At 39.2% G+C, this 17,500-nt stretch overlaps 1 protein-coding gene across 1 annotated transcript in view; it reads left to right on the top strand.

Moving 5' to 3' along the window:
* The window catches only part of camk1db (calcium/calmodulin-dependent protein kinase 1Db), a 101,310-nt gene that overhangs the window by 37,337 nt on the left and 46,473 nt on the right, over window positions 1-17,500 (top strand). Inside the window, exon 2 of the mRNA XM_061894277.1 lies at window positions 12,940-13,071. Coding sequence (XP_061750261.1) covers window positions 12,940-13,071 — 132 coding nt within the window. The remainder of the gene's footprint in view (window positions 1-12,939; window positions 13,072-17,500) is intronic.

Here is a 17,500-nt window from a genome sequence, read left to right as displayed (position 1 = left end):
TTTAGCAACAAACTGTAGTTATCGACATTGGTTTTCTGAAGTGTTCCTGAGCCCATGTGGTGATATCCTTTACACACTGATATGGCTTTTTGATGCAGTGTCGCCTTAGGGATGGAAGGTGCGTAATATAATCGCTTACGTGCAGTGGTTTCTCCAGATTCTCTGAACCTTTTGATGATATTACAGGCCGTAGATGGTGAAATCCCTAAATTCCTTGCAATAGCTGGTTGAGAAATGTTGTTCTTAAACAATTTGCTCACGCATTTGTTGACAAAGTGGTGACCCTTTGCTTCGTCCTTGTTTGTGAACAACCGAGCATTCCATGAAAGTATCAGGCTTGGACTAAGGAAGGGACTCAGATGCAGAGTAGGGATTCTTAGTAGGGCTTTTATTTTGACAACTCTTTCACCTCCAGAGTCAGAGTAATACAAAGTCTATAAATAACAAAAACCGTCAGCGAAAAAGGTTCCAAAAAAGGGAACAACCGAAAAACACTCCTAAAAAGGAGGAAAATACAGAAACAAAGACAAACTATAATTTGCGCCGTATCTGCTATGAACCTTAACATAAAACGGTCCAACAGGAGGAAAAAAACAATGACTATAAACATTTCTACTCATAATTTTAATCTAATAAAGGTAAAGGAAAAATCACTCAAGAAATTTGAGGAAGGAAAGATTAGTAGGAAAAAATTATAACTCACCACTTCGGTTGAACAAAGACTAAATTACAAAATTACAAAAAGTTCAACTCAAAATTACAGCTTGGTAATTTAGGATCCCAGGAAATAGGCGTGGGACGAGGCAAGGCATGGACATAAACATGGAAGCAAGACAGGCAGAACAAGGGGGAGGCATGGGCTTATATGAAACACGAGGGTAATGGGGAAACCGCTGGAAACAATCAGGGGTCAGGGATGACGTCTGGTGACACAAGAGGAAGGGCCAGTGATCTGAAACAAGAGGAGTTGATTTCCAAAATAAAACATGCAATTCACAAGACCAATAAAACCAAGATGTCAGGTTCCAACACTGATGACATCTATTAAACAAGACAAAAGGCAAGGAATCAAACAGCGACAGAATTCAATTTAGACTCAGATCTGAGGAGAGACATGGCCACTGTACTCTCTGTACAGTCCTGCACCACGCTCTGACGAAAAAAAGGTTTACGTCTCCTCTTTTATTTAGATATTCAATGTTTACGCAACAACACATGTCACAACAGGAATGGGGAGTATGTAAACAGTCCTGGATTCAGCTTCGACAAGTTTTTGAGGACAATAGAGAACCCCTCCCGTCTCATTCCAACGTACACAGCGGGATCTTCCCAAGACTTTGCTTGGTGCAACAAAGACAGCTCTCATTTGTTCACTGGAAACTCAGAGAGCGGAAAGTTTTCTTTGATCATTTACATACAATTTTTCTAACACGAGACGATACATCGCTCACCACGGTGTGACAGGAAGCTGATTATTTTAATTTTTTTTACCCAATCAATCAATCAATCAATGTTTACTTATATAGCCCTAAATCACTAGTGTCTCAAAGGGCTGCACAAACGACTACGACGTCCTCGGTAGGCCCACATAAGGGCAAGGAAAACTCACACCCAGTGGGACGTCGGTGACAATGATGACTATGAGAACCTTGGAAAGGACGAAAGCAATGGATGTCGAGCGGGTCTAACATGATACTGTGAAAGTTCAATCCAAAGCGGATCCAACACAGCTGCGAGAGTCCCGTCCACAGCGGAGCCAGCAGGAAACCATCCCAAGCGGAGGCGGTTTAGCAGCGCGGAGATGTCCCAAGCCGGTACACAGGCAAGCGGTCCATCCTGGGTCCAGACTCTGGACAGCCAGTACGTCATCCATGGCCATCGGACCGGACCCCCTCCACAAGGGAGAGTGGGACATAGGAGAAAAATAAAAGAAACGGCAGATCAACTGGTCTAAAAAGGGAGTGTATTTAAAGGCTAGAGTATACAAATGAGTTTTAAGGTGAGACTTAAATGCTTCTACAATTTAATCAATCAGAAACTGATGACATAGTGCTGTATTTTATTTCTTTATCCCTTTTTTTCAAACAAAAAGGCTTTGCTCCGATTATGGGGTACTTTAATTAAAAAAATGTTCACGGGAATACATCAGTGAAAAAATTATGGCACCAATTAGCCGGATGTTCCAAATAAGTGATTGACGAGCGTTCACTCAACTTTCTAAGTTTTTTTCCCACTTGTGCCAGGTTTTTTTGAAACACGTTGCAGGCATCAAATTCCAAAGGAGCTAAAATTTGTCAAAAAAAACAACAACAAAGTTCGAACGTTAAGTACCGTATTTCCTTGAATTGCCGCCGGGGCGTTAATTAATTTAAAACCTCTTCTCACTCCGGCACTTACCAAAAGGCATGCGGTAAATTTAAGCCTGTGTTTAAAAATTTGAGTGTGATGTAAGGATACCATCATGAAAAGCACATTTTAAAAAAACTAAACGTTATTATGGTCTTACCTTTACTTATAAATGAAGTCCATGCGCAGCTCCTTCTGAGCAAAAGCATCGATAACTTGTTTATAGAAGTCTTCCTTATCTTTCTTCAGGTTTGAAATTCTCTCCGTCTCGATGGAGATCTTCCTTTATTACCTCCTGCTTCGATTGAAAGTCCAATTAAGAAAACAGTTTTATTTTAGATATGTAATCCTCCGTGTTAAAAGAGCAAGCGAGAGGAAAAAATAAACAATCACTGCTCACTCTTGCTGCTTGTCGTCACTTCTTCTGCAGCCGAGTAGTCGCAAGAAGGATCACTATCGCCCTCTACCACCAGGAGGCGGGAGTCATTTAATGACTCATATTTGACACACGCAGCTACGGTATATTAATAAAACATAGCTGCTTACTGTTCTTTTTAGCATATTCAATAGCTTGGACCTTAAATCCTACTTGCAGTCTATTCAATTGAATATTGGTAGAAAAGGATTTGCAAATCATCGCATTTTGTTTTTATTTACCATTTACACGACGTGCTACTGGGTGTTGGGGTGTGTACGTTGATACTCGATTCGTGGCAGCTGTGGACTCATTTTGAAGGCGTTTGGACTTGATATTGATCAAAGGCCAAAGGGATTAATCCGGACTGTAATTAGCGGATGAATCAGAGATGAAATGTCTTGATTGCTGTTGTGCCATCTGTGCCTCATATCCTCACAAAGGCCGGTGTAACATTTTTCCCGAAATCGGTTTTCCACACGGCGAGGAACGTCAAGTTTCGGATCCTCGGTCGTTTTCTTCACAATGGTCACCGCCGAGGTCATGACACAAGACGGAGGAGGCGGGGGCGGACGCAGGAAAGGGGAAGAAAAGCCCGCTCAGCAGAACGCGTGACAGCCTTGAAGGTGGTATCGTAGCAACAGACAGCCCGTCGCTTAAGCAAATATTCCCTTAATTTGTTTTTGAAGGTGCACGGAGACGTGTGTTCCGGACATGTTTTCGCTCCGTTCTTTTTTTTTTTTTTTTTTTTTTAGACGTCTTAAAAGTGTTTGCCCTACCTTTTTAAACTAACACGTACGGGCGGCGGGACCTTGCCGCTTCTTTGTAAATACTCACAATATGCTGCTTGTGCACTTTTCTGTGTCAACACCGCTTGTGTCAGGCTCGCGTTCTCTCTCATTTTTTTTTACTTATCTCCTTCGTTGATGTGCATCTTTGATCGATAGACTTTTATACCTATTCATGCAAACCCCGTTTCCATATGAGTTGGGAAATTGTGTTAGATGTAAATATAAACGGAATACAATGATTTGCAAATCCTTTTCAACCCATATTCAGTTGAATATGCTACAAAGACAACATATTTGACGTTCAAACTGATAAACTTTTTTTTGTTGTTGCAAATAATCATTAACTTTAGAATTTGATGGCAGCAACAGGTGACAAAGAAGTTGGGAAAGATGGCAATAAATACTGATAAAGTTGAGGAATGCTCATCAAACACTTATTTGGAACATCCCACAGGTGTGCAGGCTAATTGGGAACAGGTGGGTGCCATGATTGGGTATAAAAACAGCTTCCCCAAAAAATGCTCAGTCTTTCACAAGAAAGGATGGGGCGAGGTACACCTTTTTGTCCACAACTGTGTGGGAAAATAGTCAAACAGTTTTCTCAAAGTGCCATTGCAAAGAATTTAGGGATTTCAACATCGACGGTCCATAATATCATCAAAAGGTTCAAACAATCTGGAGAAATCACTCCACGTATGCGGCATGGCCGGAAACCAACATTGAACCAACATTATCAAAAACCGACATCAATCTCTAAAGGATATCACCACATGGGCTCGGGAACACTTCAGAAAACCACTGTCACTAAATACAGTTCATCGCTACATCTGTAAGTGCAAGTTAAAGCTCTACTGTGCAAAGCGAAAGCCATTTATCAACAACATCCAGAAACGCCGCCGGCTTCTCTGGGCCCGAGATCATCTAAGATGGACTGATGCAAAGTGGAAAAGTGTTCATTGGTCTGACGAGTCCACATTTCGAATTGTTTTTAGAAATATTCGACATCGTGTCATCCGGACCAAAGGGGAAGCGAACCATCCAGACTGTTATCGACGCAAAGGTCAAAAGCCAGCATCTGTGATGGTACGGGGGTGCATTAGTGCCCAAGGCATGGGTAACTTACACATCTGTGAAGGCACCATTAATGCTGAAAGGTACATGCAGGTTTTGGAACAACATATGCTGCCATCGAAGCGCCGTCTTTTTCATAGACGCCCCTGCTTATTTCAGCAAGACAATGCCAAGCCACATTTAGCATGTGTTACAACAGCGTGGCTTCGTAAAAAAAAAACACAAATGCAAAACTTCTTGAAGTACAAACTGAACAAAAACAACAACAAAAAGTGATATACTCCTCACGGGATGATACAAGACAAATACAAAACCAGACAAAAAAATAAGCAAAATGTAAACACTTATGGCTGTCCATATGATCTTATTGTTCTGTATTTTATTGTTTTTTTTCAATTGGAATATATTTTTACAGTCTTTTATCTCATTGTAAAGAGAATTCTCTAGTTTAACCCCCACCACTTTAAAGTTGTCCTTGAATGCTGATGTTTGAAATGACCTTTCCTTTTTATTGTCATTCAAATTTGAGCTTTTACAGTACAGATAAGACCGACATTTCCGTTGCATTAGCTCGTGGAAGTGCAGGATAAAAAAAAAAAGCAATAAGGTGCAGTTATAAATAAGTAGATTACTGTACAGACAAATATATTGCACTTTTGCATATGCATCCACGTTTATGGATCTGTGTTTTGTTGTCTTTATATTCCAGCCAGTTAGTCCATTTTTGGGGGGAATTGAGGGGATTATTATGATGCGTTCAAGAGTGGGGCTTGGTGATATGGCATTTTTTTCCATCCATCTTCTTCCACTTATCCAAGGTCAGGTCACGGGGTCAGCAGCCTAAGCAGGGAAGCCCAGACTTTTCTCTCCCCAGCCACTTCGTCCAGCTCTTCCCGGGGGACCCCGAGGCCTTCCCAGTCCAGCCGGGAGACATAGTCTTCCCAACGTGTCCTGGGTCTTCTCCGTGGCCTCCTACCGGTTGGACGTGGCCTTAACACCTCCCTCGGGAGGCGTTCGGGTGGCATCCTGACCAGATGCCCGAACCACCTCATCTGGCTCCTCTCCATGTGAAGGAGCAGCGGCTTTACTCTGAGCTCCTCCGGAATGGTTGAACTTCTCACCCTATCTCTGAGGGCAGGCCAGAGAAAACTCATTTCGGCCGCTTGTACCCGTGATCTTATCCTTTCGGTCATGACCCAAAGCTCATGACCATAGGTGAGGATGGGAACGTAGATCGACCGGTAAATTGAGAGCTTTGCCTTCCGGGTCAGCTCCTTGTTCTCCACAACGGATCGATACAGCGTCCGCATTACTGAAGACGCCGCACCGATCCGCCTGTCGATCTCACGATCCACTCTTCCCCTCACTCGTGAACAAGACTCTGAGGTACGTGAACTCCCCCACTTGGGGCAGGGTTTCCTCCCCAACCCGGAGATGGCACTCGACCCTTTTCCGGGCGATAACCATGGACTCGGACTTGGAAGTGCTGATTCTAATCCCGGTCGCTTTACACTCTGCTGCGAACTGATCTAGTGCGAGCAGAAGATCCTGGCCAGATGAAGCCATCAGGACCACATCATCTGCAAAAAGCAGAGACCTAATACTGAAGACGCCACACCGACTTCACGATCCACTCTTCCCTCACTCGTGAACAAGACTCCGAGGTACTTGAACTCCCCCACTTGGGGCAGGGTTTCCTCCCCAACCCGGAGATGGCACTCCACCCTTTTCCGGGCGATAACCATGGACTCGGACTTGGAAGTGCTGATTCTAATCCCGGTCGCTTTACACTCTGCTGCGAACTGATCTAGTGCGAGCAGAAGATCCTGGCCAGATGAAGCCATCAGGACCACATCATCTGCAAAAAGCAGAGACCTAATACTGAAGACGCCACACCGACTTCACGATCCACTCTTCCCTCACTCGTGAACAAGACTCCGAGGTACTTGAACTCCCCCACTTGGGGCAGGGTTTCCTCCCCAACCCGGAGATGGCACTCCACCCTTTTCCGGGCGAGAACCATGGACTCTGACTTGGAGGTGCTGATTCTAATCCCGGTCACTTCACACTCGGCTGCGAACCGATCCAGTGAGAGCTGAAGATCCTGGCCAGATGAAGCCATCTGAACCACATCATCTGCAAAAAGCAGAGACCTAATCCTGGGGCCAACCAAACCGGATCCCATCATAGCCTTGACTGCACCTAAAAATTCTGTCCATAAAAGTTATGAACAGAATCGGTGACAAAGGACAACATTGGCGGAGTCCAACCCTCACTGGAAACGTGTCCGACTTACCGCCGGGGATGCGGACCAAGCTCTGACACTGATCGTACAGGGAGCGGACCGCCACAATCAGACAGTCCGATACCCCATACTCTCTGAGCACTCCCCACAGGACTTCCCGTGGGACACGATCGAATGCCTGGTCCAAGTCCATAAAGCACATGTAGACTGGTTGGTCAAACTCCCATGCACCCTCAAGGACCCAGCCGAGAGTATAGAGCTGGTCAGACGATGGACCCCGTGCTGTTTTTCTTGGGAATGAATTCTTCCTTCATTTGTTACCAGATTGGCACCTTCTTTCTCTCGTATTACCACTGGCACCACAGCTAACGTTACCCGTGTTTCTACCTCTCTGCTCCGCGAGGGCGTATACGTATGTGACGTATGTAAGAAGGTGCGCTTGCTGTCTGGGAGAAGTAGAGACAGGAAAGAGTGAATAAGAGCCTGTCGTGTAATGCCAGCAGCTTAAAGCAACTGCGTGAGAACGTATACTCCAATATCACGATGCATTTATTTTCTATATCGTACAGAGACAAACCCGCGATATATTGAGTATATATCGATATATCGCCCAGCCCTATTCAAGAGTCTTACGGCCTAAAGGGAAGAACCTGTTACAGAACCCGGAAGTATTGCTTCAGAGGCTGCGGAACATCTTTCTAGAGTCCAGCAGTAAAAACAGTCCTTGGTGGGGGTGGGAGGAGTCTCTGCAGATTTTTTCGAGCCCTGGTCAGGCAGCGGCTTTTTGCGATCTCCTGGATAGGAGGAAGAAATGATCTTTTCCACAGTCCTTGCCACTTGGAAAAATGACAGATTGAATTTCCAGGATGAGTGGAATATGGTGAAGGTGGAATGGTTTGAATAGGTTGAAAAATGTGAAAATGGTGGCAAAATGGCCAATTCATTTTGAATGGGGGAAAAAAATGTCCCGGAAAACCTGGAATTCTGGGTAATCTGGAAATTTTTGGTATTTTGCTAAGGGGAAGCCCGCAATTCCCGAATAAGCTGAATTTCATGGAAATTGCGGGAAAAATGGGAATTTTGGGGAAAATGTGAAAAGACTTGAATGTTCTGAAATAGTTGAAATGGTTGGTGTTGGAAATTTTTCAAATCGGTCGAGAAATGTCTAAGTAATAATATTTTTGATTTTGAAATGGTGTTCAAGAATTTCGGGAAAACTGATAATTTTTCCAATTCAAAAAACAACTTCGTTTTTTTGTCCTGATTAAGAGGAATGTTTGCACGGTGGAAGGGTTAAAGTGGGCTGAAAAATGTCGAAGTTGTAGTCAGCACAAAAAAGGGAATTCTGGGAATTCCTGGAATTTTTTTGAACTTGGAAAAATGATAGATTGAATGTCCAGGATGAGTGGAATATGTTGAAGGTGGAATGATTTGAATATGTTGAAAAATGTGAAAATGGTGTGAAAATGTCCCATTCATTTCAGTTGGAAATTCAGGAAAAGTGGGAATTTTTTTGGAAAATGTGAATAGACTTGAATGTTCTAAATGAGTTGAAATGGTTGGTGTTGGAATTTTTTCAAATCGGTCGAGAAATGTTCAAGTAGTAACATTTTTAATCGAGAAATGGTATTAAGAAATCCTGGAATTTCGGGAAAACCGAGAATTTTTCCAGTTTATAAAACAACTTGGGTTTTTTGTCCTGATTAAGAAGAATGTTTGGACGGTGGAACAGTTGAAGTGAAAAATGTGAAAGGAGTAGTCGACAAGAAAAAGGGTCAAAAAAGGGAATTCTGGAATTTCCTGGGATTTTTTTTAACTTAAAAAAATAATAGCTTGAATGTACAGGATGAGTAGAATGTGTTGAAGGTGGAATGGTTTGAATAGGTTGAAAAATGTGAAAATGGTGGCAAAATGGCCAATCAATTTTGAATGGGGAAAAAATGTCCCGGAAAACCTGTAATTCTGGGTAATCTGGAAATTTTTGGAATTTTGCTAAGGGGAAGCCCTCGATTCTCAAATAAGATGAATAAGCTTCAATGGGAATTTCATGGAAATTGCGGGAAAAATGGGAATTTTGGGGAAAATGTGAAAAGACTTGAATGTTCTGAATGAGTTGAAATGGTTGGTGTTGGAATTTTTTCAAATCGGTCGAGAAATGTCTAAGCAATAACATTTTTAATTTTGAAATGGGGTTCAGGAATTTCGGGAAAACCGAGAAATCTTCCAATTAAAAAAACAGCTGTTTTTTTGTCCTGATTAAGAGGAATGTTTGAACGGTGGAAGGGTTAAAGTGGGTTGAAAAATGTCGAAGGAGTAGTCAACAGAAAAAAGGGAATTCTGGGAATTCCTGGAATTTTTTGAACTTGGAAAAATGATAGATTGAATGTCCAGGATGAGTGGAATATGTTGAAGGTGGAATGATTTGAATATGTTGAAAAATGTGAAAATGGTGTGAAAATGTCCCATTCATTTCAGTTGGAAATTCAGGAAAATTGGGAATTTTTTTGGAAAATGTGAATAGACTTGAATGTCTTAAATGAGTTGAAATGGTTGGTGTTGGAATTTCTTCATATCGGTCGAGAAATGTTCAAGTAGTAACATTTTTAATCGAGAAATGGTATTAAGAAATCCTGGAATTTCGGGAAAACCGAGAATTTTTCCAGTTTATAAAACAACTTGGGTTTTTTGTCCTGATTAAGAAGAATGTTTGGACGGTGGAACAGTTGAAGTGAAAAATGTGAAAGGAGTAGTCGACAAGAAAAAGGGTCAAAAAAGGGAATTCTGGAATTTCCTGGGATTTTTTTTAACTTAAAAAAATAATAGCTTGAATGTACAGGATGAGTAGAATGTGTTGAAGGTGGAATGGTTTGAATAGGTTGAAAAATGTGAAAATGGTGGCAAAATGGCCAATCAATTTTGAATGGGGAAAAAATGTCCCGGAAAACCTGGAATTCTGGGTAATCTGGAAATTTTTGGAATTTTGCTAAGGGGAAGCCCTCGATTCTCAAATAAGATGAATAAGCTTCAATGGGAATTTCATGGAAATTGCAGGAAAAATGGGAATTTTGGGGAAAATGTGAAAAGACTTGAATGTTCTGAATGAGTTGAAATGGTTGGTGTTGGAATTTTTTCAAATCGCTCGAGAAATGTCTAAGTAATAAGATTTTTAATTTTGAAATGGCGTTCAGGAATTTCGGGGAAACTGCAAATGTTTCCAATTCAAAAAATAACTTTGTCTTTTTGTCCTGATTAAGAGGAATGTTTGGACGGTGGAACGGTTGAAGTGGGTTGAAAAATGTCAAAGGAGTAGTCAACAGAAAAAATGGAATTCTGGGAATTCCTGGAATTTTTTTTAACTTGGAAAAATGATAGATTGAATGTCCAGGATGAGTGGAATATGTTGAAGGTGGAATGGTTTGAATATGTTGAAAAATGTGAAAATGGTGTGAAAATGTCCCATTCATTTCAGTTGGAATTTCAGGAAAAGTGGGAATTTTTGGGGAAAATGTGAACAGAATTGACTGTACTAAATGAGTTGAAATTGTTGGTGTTGGAATTTTTTCAAATCGGTCGAGAAATGTTGAAGTACTAACATTTTTAATTGAGAAATGGTATTAAGAAATCCTGGAATTTCGGGAAAACCGAGAATTTTTCCAGTTTATAAAACAACTTGGGTTTTTTTGTCCTGATTAAGAAGAATGTTTGCACGGTGGAACGGTTGAAGTGAAAAATGTGAAAGGAGTAGTCGACAAGAAAAAGGGTCAAAAAAGGGAATTCTGGAATTTCCTGGGATTTTTTTGAACTTGAAAAAATAATAGCTTGAATGTCCAGGATGAGTGGAATGTGTTGAAGGTGGAATGGTTTGATTAGGTTGAAAAATGTGAAAATGGTGGCAAAATGGCCAATTCATTTTGAATGGGGGAAAAATGTACCGGGAAACCTGGAATTCTGGGTAATCTGGACATTTTTGGAATTTTGCTAAGGGGAAGCCCTCGATTCTCAAATAAGCTGAATAAGCTTCAATGGGAATTTCATGGAAATTGCGGGAAAAATGGGAATTTTGGGGAAAATGTGAAAAGACTTGAATGTTCTGAATGAGTTGAAATGGTTGGTGTTGGAATGTTTTAAAATCGGTCAAGAAATGTCTAAGTAATAACATTTTTAATTTTGAAATGGTGTTCAGGAATTTCGGGAAAACCGAGAAATTTTCCAAATCAAAAAACAACTTTGTTTTTTTGTCCTGATTAAGAGGAATGTTTGCATGGTGGAACGGTTAAAGTGGGTTGAAAAAGGAGTAGTCAACAGAAAAAATGGAATTCCGGGAATTCCTGGAATTTTTTTGAACTTTAAAAAATGATAGATTGAATGTCCAGGAGAAGTGGAATGTGTTGAAAGTGGAATGGTTGGAATATGTTGAAAATGGTGGGAAAATGTCCCATTCATTTCAGTTGGAATTTCAGGAAAAGTGGGAAAATTTTTTGAAAATGTGAATAGACTTGAATAGACGTGAATGTACTAAATGAGTTGAAATGGTTGGTTTTGGAATTTTTTCAAATCGGTCGAGATGTGTCGAAGTAGTAAAATTTTTATTTGAGAAATGGTGTTAAAAAATTCCAAGAATTTCGGGAAAACCCGAGTATTTTTCCAGTTCAAAAAACAATTTGTTTCTTTTGTCCTGATTAAGAGGAGTGTTTGGATGGAGGAACGGTTGAAGTGAGTTGAAAAATGTGAAATGAGCAGTCGACAAAAAAAAAGGTGAAAATAAGGTTTGGAAATCAGGGAATTCCTGTAATTTTTGGGGGAACTTGTAAAAAAATATAGATTGAATGTCCAGGATGAGTATGTTGAAGGTGGAATGGTTGGAAATTTTGAAAAAATGTCCCATTCATTTAATGGGAATTTCATGGAAATTTGGGAATTTTGGGAAAAGTTGGATTTTTTGGGGGGAAAATGTTAAAAGACTTGAATCTTCTGAATGAGTTGAAATGGTCGGTGTTGGAATTTTTTCAAATCGGTTGAGAAATGTTGAAGTAATAACATTTTCAATTGAGAAATTGCGTTTAGGAATTCCAGGAATTTCGGGAAAACCGAGAATTTTTCCAGTTCATAAAACAGCTAGTTTTTTTGTCCTGATTAAGAGGAATGTTTGGACGGTGGAACGGTTGAAGTGGGTTGAAAAATGTAAAAGGAGAAGTCAACAGAAAAAAGGGTAAAAAAAAAAAAGTGAAATTCCTGGAATTTTGTTGAACTTGGAAAAATGATGGATTGAATGTCCAGGATGAGTGGAATATGTTGAAGGTGGAATGGTTTGAATATGTTGAAAAATGTGAAAATGGTGTGAAAATTTCCCATTCATTTCAGTTGGAATTTCAGGAAAAGTGGGAATTTTTTGGGAAAATGTGAATAGACTTGAATGTTCTAAATGAGTTGAAATGGTTGGTGTTGGAATTTTTTCAAATCGGTCGAGAAATGTTCAAGTAGTAACATTTTTAATCGAGAAATGGTATTAAGAAATTCCAGGAATTTCGGGAAAACCGAAAATTTTTCCAGTTCATAAAACAACTTGGGTCTTTTGTCCTGATTAAGAGGAATGTTTGGACGGTGGAACGGTTGAAGTGAAAAATGTGAAAGGAGAAGTCGACAGGAAAAAGGGTCAAAAAAGGGAATTCTGGAATTTCCTGGGATTTTTTTTTACCTTGAAAAAATAATAGCTTGAATGTCCAGGATGAGTGGAATGTGTTGAAAAATGTGAAAATGGTGGCAAAATGGTCAATTCATTTTGAATTGGGGAAAAATGTACTGGAAAACCTGGAATTCTGGGTAATCAGGGAATTTTTGGAATTTGTCAAGGGAAAGCTGAACTGTTTAAAGTTGGAACGGTTTGAATCGGATTCAAAAAAATGCTTTGGAGCATTCACACAATAAATTGTAACGTGTTCATTTTGTTTAGAGTTCATACGGGATTTGTCATTTTCTGCACGGCATCATTATGGTGTGCGCAATATTAATGTGTCTCTTTCTTACCTTTTTTTTTCTCTCCCCCGGTTCTCGCCCTGACCTGTCCCTGGCAGCGGTGCGTTCTCCGAGGTGGTGATGGCTCGGGAGAAGGCCACGGGAAAGATGGTGGCCATCAAGTGCATCCCCAAGAAGGCCCTGAAGGGGAAGGAGACCAGTCTGGAGAATGAGATCGCAGTGCTGAGGAAGTAAGTTCCACCACTTCTTTATTTGGCTGTGCACACTTCCTTTGTGAAGTCACCACAAGTGAGGTAATATAAGAAACAAAAACACCACTTGGCTGCAACCAGCAACGGATCCGTTGAATTAATAGGAAATGACCAATGCAATAGGTAGTAACAAAAATGTGGAATCTAACTAAAACATTTGACACAATAAATCACAATATAGTGTCTATATTAGCTATATTAGCCTACTATCAAAATGAATTTAAAAGTCTTATATAAGTGTTATAATGAAGGCAACACATGATGTAAGTGTTTATATTAGCCTACTATTAAAATGACTTTAAAATTCTTATATAAGTGTTATAATGAAGACAACACTTGATTTATGTGTCTATATTAGCCTACTATCAAAATGACTTTAAAAGTCTTATATACGTGTAATAATTAAGGCAACACATGATGGAAGTGTCTATATTAGCCTATTATCAAAATCATTTTAAAAGTCTTATATAAGTGTTATAATGAAGGCAACACATGATGTAAGTGTCTATATTAGCTGTATTAGCCTAGTATCAAAATTATTTTAAAAGTCTTACATTAGTGTTATAATGAAGACAACACATGATGGAAGTGTCTATATTAGCCTACAATTAAAATGACTTAAAAATTCTTATATAAGTGTTATAATGAAGACAACACTTGATTTAAGTGTCTATATTAGCCTACTATCAAAATGACTTTAAAAGTCTTATATACGTGTAATAATTAAGGCAACACATGATGGAAGTGTCTATATTAGCCTACTATTAAAATGACTTTAAAATTCTTATATAAGTGTTATAATGAAGACAACACTTGATTTAAGTGTCTATATTAGCCTACTATCAAAATGACTTTAAAAGTCTTATATACGTGTAATAATTAAGGCAACACATGATGGAAGTGTCTATATTAGCCTATTATCAAAATCATTTTAAAAGTCTTATATAAGTGTTATAATGAAGGCAACACATGATTTAAGTGTCTATATTAGCCTACTATCAAAATGACTTTAAAAGTCTTATATGCGTGTAATAATTAAGGCAACACATGATGGAAGTGGCTATATTACCCTATTATCAAAATCATTTTAAAATTCTTATATAAGTGTTATAATGAAGACAACACTTGATTTAAGTGTCTATATTAGCCTACTATCAAAATGACTTTAAAAGTCTTATATACGTGTAATAATTAAGGCAACACATGATGGAAGTGTCTATATTAGCCTATTATCAAAATCATTTTAAAAGTCTTATATAAGTGTTATAATGAAGGCAACACATGATGTAAGTGTCTATATTAGCTGTATTAGCCTAGTATCAAAATTATTTTAAAAGTCTTACATTAGTGTTATAATGAAGACAACACATGATGGAAGTGTCTATATTAGCCTACAATTAAAATGACTTAAAAATTCTTATATAAGTGTTATAATGAAGACAACACTTGATTTAAGTGTCTATATTAGCCTACTATCAAAATGACTTTAAAAGTCTTATATACGTGTAATAATTAAGGCAACACATGATGGAAGTGTCTATATTAGCCTACTATTAAAATGACTTTAAAATTCTTATATAAGTGTTATAATGAAGACAACACTTGATTTAAGTGTCTATATTAGCCTACTATCAAAATGACTTTAAAAGTCTTATATACGTGTAATAATTAAGGCAACACATGATGGAAGTGTCTATATTAGCCTATTATCAAAATCATTTTAAAAGTCTTATATAAGTGTTATAATGAAGGCAACACATGATTTAAGTGTCTATATTAGCCTACTATCAAAATGACTTTAAAAGTCTTATATGCGTGTAATAATTAAGGCAACACATGATGGAAGTGGCTATATTACCCTATTATCAAAATCATTTTAAAAGTCTTATATAAGTGTGATAATGAAGACAACACATGATTTAAGTGTCTATATTAGCCTACTATCAAAATGACTTTAAAAGTCTTATATACGTGTAATAATTAAGGCAACACATGATGGAAGTGGCTATATTAGCTATATTAGCCTACTATCAAAATCATTTTAAAAGTGTTATATAAGTGTTATAATGAAGGCAACACATGATGCAAGTGTCTATATTAGCTTACTATCAAAATGACTTTAAAATTCTTATTTAAGTGTTATAATGAGAGCAACACGTGATGTAAGTGTCTATATTAGCTATATTATTCCACTATCAAAATTACTTTTTAAAAGCCTTATACACATTTTGTAATGAAGGCAACACATGATGTAAGTGTCTATTAGTTATATTAGCCTACAATCAAAATTACTTTGAAAGTCTTACATAAGTGTTATAATAAAGACAACACATGATTTAAGTGTCTATATTAGCCTACTATAAAAATGACTTTAAAAGTCTTATATAAGTGTTATAATGAAGGCAACACATAATGTAAGTGTCTATAATAGCCTATTTTCAGCCTACTCATTTTTATCGACGTAAAATGATGTCCATCGTTAAAATCCTCCCCAAAAAGACTTTTAGGTTTGTTTTCAAATGAGTATCAGCTCATTTAGGAACGTCCACTTTTGAGCTCCAAAACTTTGGCGTGTTCGCTGTCAACTACAGAAGACTGCAGGCAACTTTTAATATTGCGTGGTTTGTTTTCTTGGACGGCATCTTCTTAACAAATCCCGATAATTTTCGCAAGTAATTGGAAGGACTTACCAAATATATCTGCCAGGTTGCAGAAGAGGTCAGCTTGCATACATTCCCATAGTAGGGAAGTATGGACCTCTCCAGTCAAATGGACAGACCAGGCTGGAGGAGCCTGGCTAGCAGACATTTTAATGATCAATCAATCAATCACTTATATAGCCCTAAATCACAAGTGTCTCAAAGGGCTGCACAAGCCACAACGATCCCACATCAGGGCAAGAAAAAACTCAACCCAATGGGATAAGAATGAGAAAACCTCGGGGTGCTGACTTCAAAGAGGAAAGGGTTGGATGGAAAATGACGTAATTTAAATTAGAGATGTCCGATAATATCGGACTGCCGATTATGTCGGCCGATAAATGCTTCAAAATGTAATATCAGAAATTATCGGTATCGGTTTCGAAAAGTAAAATTTGTGACTTTTCCAAATGCCGCTGTACGGAGTGGTACCCGGACGTAGGGAGAGGTACAGAGCGCCAATAACCCTTAAAGGCACTGCCAATCACATAATATCTACGGCTTTTCACACACACACACACATAAGTGAATGCAAAGCATACTTGGTCAAAAGCCAAACAGGTCACACTGAGAGTGGCCGTATAAACAACTTTAACACTGTTACAAATACCGTATTTCCTTGAATTGCCACCGGGGCGCTAATTAATTTAAAACCTCTTCTCACTCCGGCATGCGGTAAATTTAGGCCTGCGCTTATAAATTTGAGTGTGATGTAAGGATACCATCATGAAAAGCACATTTAATAAAAAAAAAACGTTATTATGGTCTTACCTTTACTTATAAATGAAGTTCATATGCAGTCCTCTCCAAGGTTTCTCATAGTCATCATTATCACTGTCACCGACGTCCAACTGGGTGTGAGTTTTTCCTTGCCCTTATGTGGGCTCTGTACAGAGGATGTCATTGTGGTTTGTGCAGCCCTTTGAGACACTTGTGATTTAGGGGGTATATAAATAAACATTGATTGATTGATTGATGGGCTTCACGGTGGCAGAGGGGTTAGTGCGTCTGCCTCACAATACAAAGTTCCTGCAGTCCTGGGTTCAAATCCAGGCTCGGGATCTTTCTGTGTGGAGTTTGCATGTTCTCCCCGTGAATGCGTGGGTTCCCTCTGGGTACTCCGGCTTCCTCCCACTTCCAAAGACATGCACCTGGGGATAGGTTGATTGGCAACACTAAATTGGCCCTAGTGTGTGAATGTGAGTGTGAATGTTGTCTGTCTATCTGTGTTGGCCCTGCGATGAGGTGGCGACTTGTCCAGGGTGTACCCCGCCTTCCGCCCGATTGTAGCTGAGATAGGCGCCAGCGCCCCCCGCGACCCCGAAAGGGAATAAGCGGTAGAAAATGGATGGATGGATGATTGATTGATTGATTTCGGGAGAACATCCGCACCGTAACACAACATAAACACAACAGAACAAATACCCAGAAGCCCTTGCAGCACTAACTCTTCCGGGACGTTACAATATACACCCGCCGCCCACCTCAACCTCCTCATGCTCTCTCAGGGAGAGCATGTCCCAAATTCCAAGGCATGTTAAAAAAAATTATGCACTTTGTGACTTCAATAATAAATATGTTGGCATTTTTTTTTCCATAACTTGAATTGATTTATTTTGGAAAAACCCTGTTAAATTGTTTAATGCATCACAACAAAATGAGGCATAATAATGTGTTCATTCCACGACCGTATATATCGGTATCGGTTG

This window comes from Nerophis ophidion, linkage group LG03 (genome assembly GCF_033978795.1).
Source record: "Nerophis ophidion isolate RoL-2023_Sa linkage group LG03, RoL_Noph_v1.0, whole genome shotgun sequence".
NCBI lineage: Eukaryota > Metazoa > Chordata > Actinopteri > Syngnathiformes > Syngnathidae > Nerophis > Nerophis ophidion.
This window is presented reverse-complemented; position numbering and strand designations above follow the sequence as displayed.